The sequence below is a fragment of the Buceros rhinoceros genome, unplaced genomic scaffold (genome assembly GCF_000710305.1).
Source record: "Buceros rhinoceros silvestris isolate BGI_N320 unplaced genomic scaffold, ASM71030v1 scaffold4723, whole genome shotgun sequence".
NCBI lineage: Eukaryota > Metazoa > Chordata > Aves > Bucerotiformes > Bucerotidae > Buceros > Buceros rhinoceros.
Window position 1 is genome coordinate 1 of NW_010404061.1, and position 15,663 is coordinate 15,663.

Below are 15,663 nucleotides of genomic sequence, written 5' to 3' on the forward strand. Positions count from 1 at the left end.
AATATATATATATATATATACACCTTTCTTTACACAAGGAATAATAAATTATACTCTTAACTAGAATGAGACAGAAGAGAGCACTGCTTTTGAAAATTGGACGCTGGCTCAAAGACTGCTTATCCCGTGTCTGGAAACTAAACAAAAGTTTGAGTTCAAGTCACTGAGAAGGTTCTGCTGAAATCCATTTCAGCTCCATTGGCACAAAGCATGCAGGCGGAAATATTTCCTTGCCAGTTAACTAACACTTCTCTTGTCCCTGCTACCACGGCTGATTCAAATCTGTGCAGTCCGTATAATTATACGCCACCCTCCCCTTCACATGAAATGAAGAAATGACAGGAAAAAGGCCACATGTCACAATAATTATTATAATTCTGTCTGCTATTCCCTTGCTTTCTGGCTCGGTATTTGAGACTCAATGCTAATTTGCTTGTATAACTAAAGGTGTTTCCTCTGCTTGTTTATACTAACCATGATTTCTAAACATCCTTGAAATTACTTGCCATAACATCTCTCCTCATCATGATATTACTTTAATTTGAGCCACTTATAGGAAGTGTTTCTTTCTATTGTTGAACAGAAACAGTTGGGAGCCAGAAAAACATGTATTTGTTTGCCTTTCTATTTTTGGTTTGAAATTGCTGGAAGCCAGTAGGTGGGTTTTTATTTTCTGTTTTAAGACTTTATTTTCAAACTAAAACAAATATTATGTATGAGGATTGGCACATATCTTAAAATACCGGTTTTAGCAACAGGCAAAATTTCTTGTTAGAAATTCTTATGAAGTATGGCTGTATTTCTGGAAATTCTTTCTTGCTCACTTCAACAGTCTTGTATCCTCTCCCATCGCACTGAATTATTCTTTCATAGGCAGAGGGGTGAGTTTTATAGGAACTTTGCTGGCACTAAGAAGTTGGTATGTTTTCTTTAATCTCGTACATGGCACAGATTCTTTCATCACCCAGCCAAAGGAAAATCATGTAGGGAGTTGATTCTTCGTTGTGTACACCAAATGAAATCTGCTGTTGGACCTCACAGATTTTGGTCTCCAAAAGAAAAAGACCTGCAACTCATTATAGAATGGGTGGTTCAGTATGAAATCCCATCTCGTTCTGGAAAGTGGGCATATTATCTAATTAGAATTCCCAGAACACACTGAGAATAGCTCAGGCAAACTTAAATCAAAATCTTATAGATTTCTTTCATAAACAAACTGCCCCTAGTTTTACTTATTTGCTATCTAGGCATTTCCTAACCTTGTCCCCAACATTCCAAACCAACCCAACAAAACCAACCCCTCAACAATATCCATGAATTTTATTCTGTTTCTTTCATAGAACTTAGATAGCTTTGACTTAGTGTTCCTAATCACTGGTTGACCTCTAAATCTGTAAAATCAGGTTACGTACCATAGCATTATCTTTGGAAAAGGTCTTTTTTTGAGGGGGTGGGTGGAGTGGAAAGGGTAAAGTTGGCAGGTCAAAGTGTATTAGCACAGTTTGTTTACTCTATTATCAAAACTTGTGTTATGTGCAAAGAAAATACAGAACTTAAGAAAACAAAACTTTCTCTTCTTTCAGCTTTCCCACTAAGCTTTGAAACCATTCATGGAAGCTGATGGCAACGCTCTTGTAAGTATAATTGAAATTACACCAGAGTAACTGATCAGTTGAAAAGGTTGTGTGTTAGGGTCGTGTTCGTGTAATCACAGAAGACTCTGGACAACATCAGTATCGCAACTGGATGTTGCTTATGGGCCAGTCCAAGTAGTGAGGTTGCCACAGGCTGCCCCAGTTCTGCTTTAAGGATGAAATGGAGTCTATCATATGGGCCTAACACTCAACAGATGACAAAGCATTAACTTAAGAGACATGAGCTTAGCAAAGGATTTTCTTAGCCACACATCTGTCTAACCTTTGAGAAGCTTAAGAAAAATACAGCTCTGTAAAAGAAGAACTATTGTTCATAACTGCCTTTGAGGCCTTCTCAGACTCATGTGTTGTGAGTCAAACTTCACGAGACATGAAGTCTGGTCTTCAATATTAGCCCAATGCCCCCGGTTTTGTTTGTAGAATATTTTTTTTTTCTTTCTCCTGGAACAGCCTCATACACCTATTTCACTCCATTTTTTTTTTTTTTTTCCTGGGGGGTTTACAGTCTCCAAGTCCCTCAGTCTCGAGGCAGAAGAATCCCCTTGGTTGAATCTCAACTGCTCCTGGCCCTGGAACAGCCTCATACACCTATTTCACTCCATTTTTTTTTTTTTTTTTCCTGGGGAGTTTACAGTCTCCAAGTCCCTCAGTCTCGAGGCAGAAGCATCCCCTTGGTTGAATCTCAACTGCTCCTGGCAGGTCCCCAATGGGGTGCTGCCCACCCAAATTTGGTTCCCAGTGATGATTGCTTAAGGCCACCCACTTGCAAGGGAGGCTGGAAACATGCCTCCATGATATGTATTTGCAAATCATTGCTGTTAGGCAAGGACAAGGGAAGAGGAGCCACAAGAGTGTGGGCCTGAGGAAGCTCTAGCAGATTCTACTCAGTGTGATCAGCTGCCCTTGACCCAGGGTGCTTGGGGCCTTTGGCAAAACTTTCTCTGATCAGGGAGGGTCAAACAATCTTTAACTGTTCAGGACGGACGTACCTAAGAGTCAGGCTCAAAGCACAGCCAACAGACCCAGTAGTTTGTGCAATAGGGTGTGAAGGAGGAGTGAAGTAAGGGGGCCTCAGCTGAAATTGTGCTGCTGTAAGTCTTAGGCATGGTGGTAATAGGACAGTTTCCCCAGCAGATGAGGGAACAGCTGTGCCTGCTAGGGCAGAGGCTTCCACACAGCCCAAGCTTCAGATGCTGGATGCAGCCCTCCAAGTCTCAGGCTGCAGGAAATGCCAGGGACCTCTCTCTGAGGCCGGGGGATAAGACCCTCTTGTCTGCAGGAGACATGCTGTCATGAAGGAGCTGTGCTGTAAGTGGAGGATATATGGGAGGAAGTGAGCAGGCTGCACAGCGTCAGAGAATCACAGGCTGGTAGGGGTTGGAAAGGACCTCTGGGGATCACCTAGTCCAACCCCCCTGACAAAGCAGTTTCGCCTAGATCAGGTTGCACAGGAGCTTGTCCAGGCAGATTTTGAAAGTCTCCAGAGAAGAATACTCTACAACCTCTCTGGGCAGCCTGTTTCAGTATTCTTGTGGAAAACAGAATCCAAATCCTGTTGGTGAGGTATTTTATGAATTTTGTGGTAGATCCTTTTAAATATAGGTTTTCTGTTGGTTAAAGATGAAAGTGATTTTACTGAAAACTGGTTGTTTATTTTATAAAATATCTATCTGGCTCCAAATGCTGATGCTTTGGAGAAAGAGGTTGCTTTTTTTTTATTCATAATTCAAGAAAATTTGGGAAGGCACTTTTGCAAACAATGCTGGATTTCAGTGCTGCAGTCTGGGATTAGACATTTCTCTCGTGCAGAGCAAAACAGATTATTTTTTTATAAGATGATGCTAGGCTTCTGAACAGCACTAAAAACATTTTAAAGTTGCTGAATTCCAGATTTAGGATTAATTTGTTGAAAATTCACTTCAGCTTTCAGGAATAATGGGAAAGAAGTCCAGAAATTTATCTTAATTCACAACATCTACTCAGCAATGACTTTTTTACAGATTTATCGCTAATTTTATCCAGGCAAACTAAATGCAGGGCTGACTGGGGAAACTGCCCTTCCTTCCTCCATTAATTTTCCAACTCCTCCCACAAAATACGGAGATACGGGGATTTATCACTTCTGACAACTTGCAGCAGGATGCCATCACTGCCACTGAATAATAAATGCACGTTTGTAGATTCTTTTTGCTACCCCAAACTCTTACTAGTTAATCAGTTTTTTCCTCAGTCTGTCTATAAAGTGGGCTCTAACAGATGATTTACATAATATGAATGTTAATCCTTTCTTGACAGATAAACCGTAGACTACGTTATTTTGCTTTGTATCATCAATAAGGTTAAGTGTGGAAAGATCTGCTTTTTCCTCTCTTGTTTACAGAGAGCCACATCCTGTCCCTGTGCTGCTCTTCTTGTACATCTTTATGTTGGTTAAAGGTGAAATAACCCCACTGTAGTATCATGGCAAAGATGTGACATTACCCCACTACATAGTTTTTGTGCAAAGAGAGCTGATTAATACCACTTTGGATACCTCTAAAGGAAAGTAATTAGTGTGAGCATGTGACCTATTGATTCACTGAGGCACTATATTAGTTCTACGTGTCCTAAACAGGGCATTACTTCATTTGGAATGAGGACGCAAAGGGCAGCCCGTATAGGATGGGGAAATAGTGGAGCCTCTAACAGAAGTGATGTGTTTTCTCATTGCTTTTCTCTGTCTGTTGTCATGGAGAATAGTCTGAGAGAGAGAGAGGCAGGCAGTGGTAGCATTAAAAAGCAAAAAAGTAAAAAGAATACGTGATGGTTAAGCAGGAGTATGGGATTATTCATTGCTGGTAAAGCCTCCCACATGTGTGTTGTTCAGGTCTTTTAAATAGGCATCAGATAAGTACATGGCTGCATTGAGCAGTTCTGCAAAGATCACTGGTTAGAGGAAGTTCTAGCTCTTCTAAGCACTAGTGGCAGTGGTCTCTTCTGTTGCTGTTTCCAGATGGTGTAACTTCACTCACCTTTAGTTCACCTGTAAGAATAACCATCAAATCCTTCAAGAACATATGAAATGGGATTTTGTTTTCCTGAAAAGCTGTTTGACTAGGCAGAGGGGCTGCATTAGGAATATTCTTAGCTTAGCTCTGCAGTGGATTGGGTAGCTACCGGCTTTGCATAGCAACATTGTGGCCAAGCATATTAAATCAGGTGTTACCTTATCCAGCATTTGTCATCCGGAGGCTTCAAAACCTTCCTGAAAAAAAGAAAAAGGTGAAAGTGCTCCTGTGCTAGAGATGGAAAGGTTGAGGCAAAGGGAATTCAAGTGCTTTGTCCACAATCACACGACCAACCTGCCTGTCTGGGGAGAATTTACTCCCACAACAGGACCTTACATTTCTAATGACCTCTTTTTTGGTCTGTGAGTCTTCTGTTTTGGTTTCATTTTCTATGCGTTTATCTGGGACAAATTATAAGACTAAAAATGAGTAAATATAATTCAATTGTGCTACGTTTGCAGTGACTAAAACTCGTATATGGCATGGCAAACTTCTGGCATATTTATATTTTATGGTTTGGATAATCTGCCGGGTTTGCATGATTTTTTTTTTTTTAATTTTTCTAAAAAAAGTAATATGAAACTCTTGTATAGAGGGAAGTGCATTCTCTGCACTAAATAATAAAAAAAAAAGACGAGTGGAAATTTTTTCCTTTTCGGGATTTCTTAGAATGAGCTAAAGGACAATCAAACACCTGACATGTATTTTTAATCTCCTCATGTTTGTAAATCTCCCTCACAGAGTGTAATGAAGCATTAAAATGTTGGAGATCTAACTTTTATTTTCTTACTTCTGAACACAGAATAGAATTCAGCAAACATGCAGCAAAGTAGACGCTGCCTGTGGGTGTGAAACAGGAAGCGCTGGTAGATGGACACGTGTATAATAGAGTTACGTTTGCTCTTGCTCAACTAGTTATACATCAATTTTAATTAACACATTTTATGCTTCAGCTACTAACATCCCTTCAGCAGTGAGTGGGTTATGTGTTTCCATCCTGCATATACCACCAGCATCACCATCACGTCCTTCTCTAACTTCCCCCTCCCCTTTCTACACAAATGTTGCAACACAATCTGAAATTTCCTCTTTTCTTTCCTTCCTGTGTTTCTTACAGGTTCCCTTGCGTCAGAAGACAAAAAAGAAAAGTCAAGGTAATGTGAGATTGTTTTTTCTTTTCTCTTCTGGGTTCCTCTTTTGTTATTTTCTTAGGGTGTCTTATTCTTGGGAGGGTGAGGATTTTATACTGCTACTCAGCTGGTGGAAGATTGCTTTTTAACTCCACTGATTCTTGCACCAATTCTGAGAAAAATGACAACGGGCTGTTCCTTTGGACTAAATCCTTGTGGTATGTTAATAGAATCAAAGCTGGAAATCAGTGAGGTGGAATCAGCTGCCTGCATGTAAACACACACACACACAAGCGATTTTCATGTACTTGGCATAATAGTTTTCTCTAGCTGATTTAAATTGATATATTATTTTCAGTGCAGCTGTGTGAAGGGAAATATATGCATGCCTCTCTTAAAAGGTTCAAAGGATATATTTTTAATTTACAAAAAATATGTGTGCGGTTATCTGAGCATTAATCAGTGTCTGCATTATCTGTTGCTTACTATTTCGTTTCTGCACATCAGAATGCCCTTTCAAACGTGTCTGTGTTACTGTCACAGCCATTATAAAACTGAACAACTTCTAAGTATATTTTAAGATATGCTTAGACGACTTGCTGAGATTGCTAAGTATGGCTGATATCTTTAATTGGCAGCAACATCTTTCCTGGTAATGTGCTTTTAAACAAGCAGAACACTGTATTTTTAACGTCACAGGGTTCTTTATAATGAGCCGTCGGAGGATATCATGTAAAGAGCTGGGGCAAGCCGATTGCCAAGGGTGGCTCTACAAAAAGAAGGAAAAGGGAGCTTTCATTGGCAACAAATGGAAGAAGTTCTGGTGTGTGCTGAAGGAGTCATCACTGTATTGGTACAGCAGTCAGCTGGTAAGTACAGTGTCCATCCAGCTTTGGGTGCCAGACAAACAGCATCTGCTGGGACTGAGAGAAGAGCAGCTGGGGTCACAATATAAATGCGCCCTGGAGACATACAAACGACTGGGTTTATTTCTCAGCCCAGACATTTCTTGTAATCTGAGAAGTGTCTGTGTGAATGTGAAACATGCAGAAAGCTGTTTTCTAGGTCAGTTAGTACTTGTGAAAGGTTAACTTGCTGTCTGCACTTTAAAGAGGTGCTCTTTGCAGGCGCTGGTGGCATGTGAATTCAGGACAGGCTTTCCTGGGTTGAGCAGTTTGCAGACACTCTCTATCAAGACTCAAATCAGGAATTCTTCTTCACTTCTAACCAGTTTAATTTTAAGATGTTTCTCTCCTGCCCTTCTCTCCACCCTCTTCCATGCTGACATTAATCTGTTTATCATTAATCTGTTTATTTGATTGCTTCCTTCCCCCCCACAACCTCCCACCCTCTCCAGTTTGCACTGGTAGATTTGCAGGTAGAGCACTGTGAGTTGATGATGTTTTTACTCCCGGTCTTGCTGATGTCTCATCCAGAGCATTGCAATTAAAGGTTCTCATCTACTCTGATGAGTCAATGCTGACAGTCAATTCTGCAGGAAAACACAGTGTTTTGAATTTAGCTTTGTGTTCAGAGGATGATCTTTCCTTGGGACAAGCGGTATAGATAGTGATTCTTCTCTAGCTGATCCAGCCCAAGCAGCTTACTTCCCTTACAGTGCGAGTGGGAAATGGTCTGAGACAAAGAACAGCAGGCCCTGACTTTCTGTAATCAGCTGAAGAATTAGGAATTAAAAACTGAAAAAAGTAGGATGGGTGAGACATAGTGAGAAATCCAGAGTAGCTCTTATTGAAAGGTTATGTCTGAGTGCAAAGAATCAGTGAGTACTAGGGAACAGTCGCCTTTACTCCAGGCAGTTTGCTACAGCTTGGCTTGATCCAACAGAGAGTGTGTCTTGCCTGTCCTAGGAAGATTCAGACATAATTATTCCCTTCACTTTGCTCTCTTGCACTGCTACCTGTAAGAAAGCTCCTATCACATTCAAGTGATGCACTGACAGAGCCCAGAACTGGGGCATGCAGAGGATTAGGGAACGCCAGCAACAACACCTGTTGAAACTCAGCAGCTTCAGTGTGGATGGGCATCGAGTTTCCTAAATGCAAATGGGCTGTTCTGGAAATCATCGTGTCCCAGGCCCATGAAAAGAAAGAAAGATTAAAGAAACCCTTATTAATTCTTAGATCATTTTAGGAAATTAAATGCAATCTGGATTGTTTCCACTTGTTTGTTTCTATTGCAGTAATCACCGTTAAAAGTTGTCTTGTTTCAAGGTACAAGTAAAATGGTTTAAACTGTAAAAAAACCCCTAAAACCCTAAACAAAATTTTACTCGTGTAAAGAGGTTTTTCACATTACCCCTTTAGTCGTGGGTACAATGTTGTTTAAGAGAATAAAAGCGCTGACTAGCATTTAAAGATGGTATTAGCTATTCTTTTTGGGAGAAAGGTGAAAATAACTCTGCTGGTCTTGGACTGTTGTTTTTTGTGGCATTGTGGTAGTCTGATTTAGCTTCTTTTCAAGACAAAGTCAAATCTGTGCATGAGAGAAAGAGAAAAGAGAAAGAAGAGAAATATGAGAAGTGGGAAAAAACCCAAGATAAATAAAAAGCTTTGTTTTCCCAATGCTTACAATATCTGTGCTTGAAAGATGTGGCCTGGCAGATATACTAATCGGTGGCATTAATACCCTGCGAATCCTTATTAATATTAGCTGTTCTAAATCACTGCTTGCAGTTGTACCTCTGGCCAAGCAGTTGCTGGCTGGCTGATGTGCCTTTTAGACAAGGGAAGTGTCAGAAGTGAATTATTCTGAGGAGTAATCAAGCTGGGATGAAATAAGACGAGGCAAGACTAGGCAAAGTTTGCATTCAGGGAAGAAAAGGAGGGTGGGGAGAGGTGCAAAGTTCTCCACTTCCTATAGTTTTCGTGGTCTGGCTAAATTCTGCTCTCAGGATCCAGAGAAGCTAGTGTCATGCTGATCCCAGTGTTCCTAGACAGCGTTCATCACCTGGGTGAACTCAACATTTTAGCCTGCGTGTGCTTTCTGGCTGTCACTGACTGCTCCAAAATGAATGAGGCTGAAGAACAGGTGGCAGCATCATTCCAATTTATTTCATACACTCTAAAGAGCTCACACAGCTTCAAAATACCATCGGCTTATGACAGCCCTGACTTCTCACATATTACAGTTCTTCTTGTAAACACACTAGCTGGTTGCACCTCTTTGCTTTCAACTTCTGCTGACTCTTGCACACTATTTTACATTAAAAACAAAAATTGAGATTTCTTTGGGCAACTTCAAGTGCAGCCTCTGCGTAACTGTAGAGAGAGGCAACATTTGCTGTGTGGCAGTAACTACAGGGTGTGGGAAGGAGAGGAGGTGTCCTTTGCTAAGATCTGCTTACCTAGATTTATGAGACCAGAGCCGTGTTCAGGGTCATATCTGAGATCAATTAGACCTGTAGTATTTTCCCAGTTATTTTTGCCACTAGAAAGATGAAGCTGAGATAGTGGTGACATATTCACTTGCTTGCTTGATATTTGTTTTTATTATCTGGCCTGGCTTTAATACTGCTTGCACTTCCACTGCCTTCGGTGGAGTTAATCCTCAGTTCCATGGGTGTCCAGGATGGCAATTTTAAGTTCATGGTTGTGTTGAAAGAAGAGTGGTCCTCCTCCTCATATGCCTGAGGCATCCCATGCTGGCCCTCTTACAGGGGCTGAAGCGAAAGGTGGTGGTGGAAGATTGGGGGCTGAGGCTGCCTGTAGCTCTGCCTGACTAGTTTTGTTCTTGTGAGAAATGAGTGTGTTTTGTTAATGGCTGTGTGGAAACTGCTGTCAAGCAGACGTTGGCAACTGTAGCATAGCAACAGGGTGTTGGACCTAACCTTTTTCTCCTAATGGAGAAATACAGAGCGGGCGGAATTTGTACAGGGATGTTCATGCTCCCAGATTTAGGTAGGTAACCTCAGCTGACATCATGTGCTTGGTAAAGTATGTCTTCAGGTGCTTCCAAAGATCTGGATGTTCCTGTCACTCTGATTTAATTTACCTTCAAGCCACTCTGGTTCTGGGCCTTTCACATGAAGCAGACTGGGGGACGCGATACAGGACACTTGTGGTGACATATGCAGATAGATGCTAGTTCCTCCAATTTAACATAAAATACATTGTGAAAGTCTCAACTCGAAAGTGGAAAAACAATAAAATGCTGAGAAGGGTCAGCAACAGCAGTTCAGACACCCCTAGGGTCAAGCTTCTCCTTGAAACCCAAATCAGTTTTCAACTGGCTAGCCGAGGTACTGGGAGTGGTCAAGTTAGGGTCCCAGTGGTCTCAGCAGGCTTGGGTAGACTGCCCTGGAACCTCTTTCCACATACATTTGTTCTTTCTATGAAACATGAATACCACATGAGGCAGGTAAACTTTTGTTTGCAGCATGGACATGCCCTGAGTCTGGGGAGGGGAAGCTGTTTGGACTGGGAAGAAATGCAGAAGGATTGGTTTTGAAATGGAAACACATTTTGGATCTGAACAGTCAGACTTTCTGGGTGTGTTTAGGAACAGCAGGCGCCTTGGACAACTGCCCTTTGCTAGTGTTTGGTTCCCTCTTTTGAGAACTGCTCTCTGTAGGCAGCTGCCTTGAAGACACGTGTTTAAAGAGGACGGTGTGTGATCCTGCATGCCCCTTTAGCAGTTTTATTTCTCATATTGACACCCTGGAGAGTATCAGTACACCTGCATAGGCAGAGGGGTGGAGGGGCAAGGTTGTCGTGTAATCCCAGGTTCCTGGCTCGTGGCACTTGTTGCAACTGTGTTGGGGAGTTTTGGCTGGAAAGGGACAGAGGACTAAATGCCTCTGTCTTGTGGGCCTTTGGGATAGCTCAGCTGGTTTTCCAAGTACATTTGAAATACACTTTTGCAGGATGTGTCAACGATGGTTGTCATGGGGATTCAGCTGAAAAAAACCCCACATATAAAATCAAAGGGTTGCAGGCTGTGATCTACTGTCACTATTTATCTTTGGGTTTTTTTACCCCGTTCACTGCATTTAAATTTGTCCTCACTCCAGCAGCTTTGCCAGTAGTTGTATGATTGCAGTCTTTTAAAACAGAAACCTTTCACCTTTGAGTTATAGAAGCTGCTTACCTAAATGATAAAAAGTCATTGATGTCGGCTGATTGCGCTGAGGGCTTTGGGGACCTCTGGTCCAATATTTTACACAAATTATTTACAGTTCTATAGATGTACTTGGCAGAGACAAAAAAAGACTAAAAAAGGCTTGAGGACTGAAATGCTCCTTCAGCATTCACAGTCTTCTGCTTCTGGGGGCAGCGCTGAAACACTGTGATGAAGCCATGAAGAGTAATTGCAGATTGGAGCTGTTCCACAATAACTAGAATTTTTCACTTTACCATGCTATTTTTGAAAATCTTTCTGCACCATGACGTTCACTTTAAATATTGAAAAAGATCTACTAAATGATTTACTAAATCTTTCAAAGCCACAACATTTAGACAATCTATTGATGCAAGATAAAAAGGACATTAACCTCTTTTGATTAATGCATTGCATTTCATAAACATGTTTGATTTCTTTTTTTTTCGAGCGAAATGCTTTTTCTATGAAAAAGTGGTTACATTCTTTTTGCCCTAAGCATTTGCAGAGACTGTTGTGATTGAAATTATTTTCCTGCAATCAGGCATAACAAAAAGTGTAGATTTATATGTCAGGCTAACTTGCATAAAACCCACAAAAGCTGCTTCTTTTAAATGTACTGATTAAATAGGAAACAGGTCAAGGTTCTTTCAATCTGAATTTTTTAGGGCTATTTTACAGTATTGCAATAAAATCTGAAGGAAGTTTGAGTGAAATGTGTGAGTTAAATAACAGCATGCTTAAAGTCACATTGACGATAACATTTCAGGGAAAACAAAACATTTAGAACTTCCATAAACTCTTAATGTTTTAAATTGTCATTTTTTATTCCAGGAATGACAAAAAAAAATTACTTCCAGATGTTCTATTCCTAGTGTTTATTTGGAATTCTATTTGCTGACTGTAATAACACTCTCAAGGTTTTACTGTTATGATTTGGTTTCCTTTTTTCCTTCTTTTTTTCTGATAATTATGCAACTGCATACCCATCAGCCCCTTGTTTTCTTTTATATAGATGGCATATCTGAGATGTGTACCAATAATGCATTAAAAAAAAATTCCCACCATTATCCTCCTTCCTTTCACTCATACATAAAATGAAACATCAAACTTTTCATATAAATGAACACACGTTAAATTACTGACAGAATTAATATAAAACGTGAATGCATTGAACGCATTGATCTCTTACTGACTGAAACATGCCAAATACAGCATAAGAAGTCTAGAGATTTCTCTGCTGGAAAACTGGTAAATGTAAATTACTTAAACTAAAGCCTGCAGACCTATTTTCCTTAGTAATTTAGAGGGTATTCCTTTAATTTAGATGCTTATTGGCTGTGTCAGTTGTTCAAATCCAAGTTCCATCTCCACATGGGTGGGAGCACCCCAGATGAGTGTCCCCACATTGGCTTTCCTGATCATTCACTAGTCCAAACCAAAATCCAAATGCTCAAATATCTGTACACATTGGTGGTAGAGACAGTAACTTATCTAATGGCATCACATGGGCTCAATTGCCTCATGGGTACTCGTGTAGCACCGAAGCAATTTATAGGGCACAGGCTAGACTGAAGGCTACTACATCAACAGATAAAACTAGCTGAGCTCTGGTTTTGCATTTGCAAAGTGTAAGGCCAACCTATCCCAGACCCGCTCACTCACCTGATGGCTTACAAGTTAAGCTATGGATTTACTGGCGTGTGGGTGAGAAAGCACCTAGGTGTATTCCTTCACATGGGCTCTTCTGGTCTCTTTTTTTTTTTAAACTGAGTATATCGATTCATATTGCAGAGAAACATATGTCCTTGCCATTGTATGTTTCTCATTGGTAATGTGTGTAATAATTGATTTGGTACCTCATGAACCACTTTTTTTGAGGTTGGTCTCTGCTGTTCTTAACTATGTCCTTGCCATTGTATGTTTCTCATCGGTAATGTGTGCAATAATTGATTTGGTACCTCATGAACTGCTTTTTTTGAGGTTGGTCTCTGCTGTTCTTAAACTGGTCTTGGGAACCAACCAGGATTTTCAGTGTTCTTGCTGCGGTTGGTCTAGTAAGGGACCACTCTTTTCAGTGCAGAAATGTAGGACGGTACATTCTCTAGCTCAGGGCAGCACATGAATGGAGCTCCTCCTTTACTCACCCTTACCCATCCGCTCATCCCTACGTACTTGGTATACTATGGACCTGGGATGGAAATACTAGCTTAAGGTCTAATTGATTGAAATATACATTTGAAAAAAAAGAAAGACTTTTAAAAAAAGTCTTGTAACTTTTTTTTCTTTAGTTAAATTTTTTTTATCTTTCTAAGTTTAGTCTCACTAAATTCCCACCTGTGGAATGGAAACAAAAGCTCCCTAAGCCAGGCTCTAATATAATACAAATATAACATACAAATATTATCTGAGAAAGTTAAACACTCAAAATAGCAAATGAGCATTTTGGTACAAATGAAACCATGTTGCAAAATTCAAGGTTTTTTTGCCCAGATGATGATAAACAACATTTTTTTCTTATGTTCTGAAAGAAAATAACAAACAAATGCCTTCCCCTGCTGCTTTTTTTAATTCCCTGTCCTGTAGCAGGTAAAACCATTTACTAGTGAAGATGCAAAATATAAACATCTCGTATGAATATTTAATACATGTAAACTGCAGGAATGATGGTTATGCCACGACTTATTGTACACCAAAGAACAGATATGCACAGGTGTGGGGAAGCCACCTACTGAAAAATATCCATTCTGTATCCGTATTTCCATTCTCAGAAATCCATACATCCAAGCATTAAAGCTCAAAGGCTCATCTCGATGAACATCTCTTTATAGTCTCTTCATATTCATGCATAATGCGACTTCAGATTCTGTCACTCATGTTCATTTATCCTCTGTCTTTGTAATTGTTGTGTGTATTTTACCTGCTTTAACTCAGTGTATGTTTTCAGAATTTTAATGTGCCCAGGGATAAGGGATGCAAGTAGCAAAAAAGTGATTCAGGAATGAACACTTGCTGAATTTTGGAATGTAGTTTTTCCTGACATTATGTGCTACAGACTTTTATCTACATTATTGCTCCTCTTATGAGGAGTCCTAGTCTTATTAGAGAATCACAGAATTGTTTTGGTTGGAAGAGACCTTTAAGACCATCAGTCCAACCCCTCACCCTGCGCTGTCAGGTCATCCCTCAACCATGTCCTGAAGCACCTCATCTACATGTCTTTTAAATACTTCCAGGGATGGGGACTCCACCACGACCCTGGGCAGCCTGCTCTAGTGCTTTACAAGCCTTTCTGTAAATAATTTTTTCCTAATATCCAACCTAAATCTCCCCTGGCGCAACTCAAGGCCATTTGCTCTTGTCCTATTACTTGTTACGTGCAGAACAGACTGACCTCACCTTGCTACAACCTCCTTTCAGGCAGATGCAGAGAGCGATGAGATCACCCCTCAGCCTCCTTTTCTTCGGACTAAACAACCCCAGTTCCGTCAGCTGCTCCTCATAACTCTTGTTCTCTAGACCCTTCACAGGCTTTGTTGCCCTTCTTTGGACACACTCCAGCACCTCAGTGTCCTTCTTGTAGTAAGGGACCCAAAACTGGACACAGTACTTAAGGTGCGGCCTCACCAGTGTTGAGTACAGGGGGATGATCACTCTCCTGGTCCTGCTGGCTGCACTGCTTCTGATACAAGCCAGGATGCCATTGGCCTTCTTGGCCACCTGGGCACACTGCTAGCTCATACTCATCTGGCTGTCACCCAACCCCCCCAGGGCCTTTTCCATTGGGCAGCTTTCCAGCCACTTATTCCCAAGCCTGTAGCGTTGCATGGGATTGTTGCGACCCAAGTGCAGGACCCAGCACTTGGCCTTGTTAAACCACCTACCATTGGCTTTGACCCATAGATCCAGCCAGACCAGATCCCTTTGTAAAGCCTCCTGGCCTTCAAGCAGATTGACATATCCACCGAACTTCTGCAAGTGGCTGACCAGGTAAATGTAGGTAGATGGAAGAAGGAAGATGTTTCAGTTGCAGGCAGCAAAACCAGGGATTTGAGGCTAATTGGTAACTTCAGTTTTGCTGAAGCCACTTTCTGATGCAGAGTCCAGCTGTCCTGGAACAGAGATGTCAATGATTAGCAAATCCTCTCCTGTCCAGAAAGGGGTGACTGCATCTAAACAGTGTACTTTTGCTACCTCCTGAACCGTGCCTGCAAACTTCTCGGGGTGTCATAGCTGCGTGGCCAAAGCTATCTGAGGCTGGTTCATAGTTGTTTAACAACAGAGCTCGGCTGCATGGGACCATACCTTGCAGCGTTTCATCTCCTGGCATGGGAGCAGCCAGTAGCACCTCTGCCTTGCTAATGTACAGGAGTACATGGTGACCCTACAGAATGGTCCGTGTTACAATTACCCAAGGGACAGTCCTCCAGTCGCTCTCCTGGATCATTTTGGGTCAGTTTTCAATTCCTGTCACTATAGACACGTATTTTTCAAATATGCACACATCATTATATACATTGCTGTTACACATATGTGTAACGCGCAAGTGTGCTTTATAATGGAAGAAATGTTCCTTTGAGATTGTATGTAACATCCGGACCTGAAGAGATGATATAACCCTTATTCATCCTCTTTTATGTGATCCAACTCTTTTGAGAGGCTTCTGTTTCTAGAGCTGAGGTTTAGTAGTTTCATTTTCCATGGTCTATGCAGAAA

The 15,663-nt window shown here is 41.1% G+C and overlaps 1 protein-coding gene across 1 annotated transcript in view; it reads left to right on the top strand.

Annotated features, from left to right (window-relative positions):
- Window positions 1-1,610: 1,610 nt before the first annotated feature.
- Window positions 1,611-15,663, top strand: part of IPCEF1 (interaction protein for cytohesin exchange factors 1) — a 41,945-nt gene continuing 27,892 nt past the window's right edge. The window contains exons 1-3 of the mRNA XM_010133221.1: window positions 1,611-1,634; window positions 5,820-5,856; window positions 6,532-6,701. Of these exons, the coding sequence (XP_010131523.1) occupies window positions 1,611-1,634; window positions 5,820-5,856; window positions 6,532-6,701 (231 nt within the window). The remainder of the gene's footprint in view (window positions 1,635-5,819; window positions 5,857-6,531; window positions 6,702-15,663) is intronic.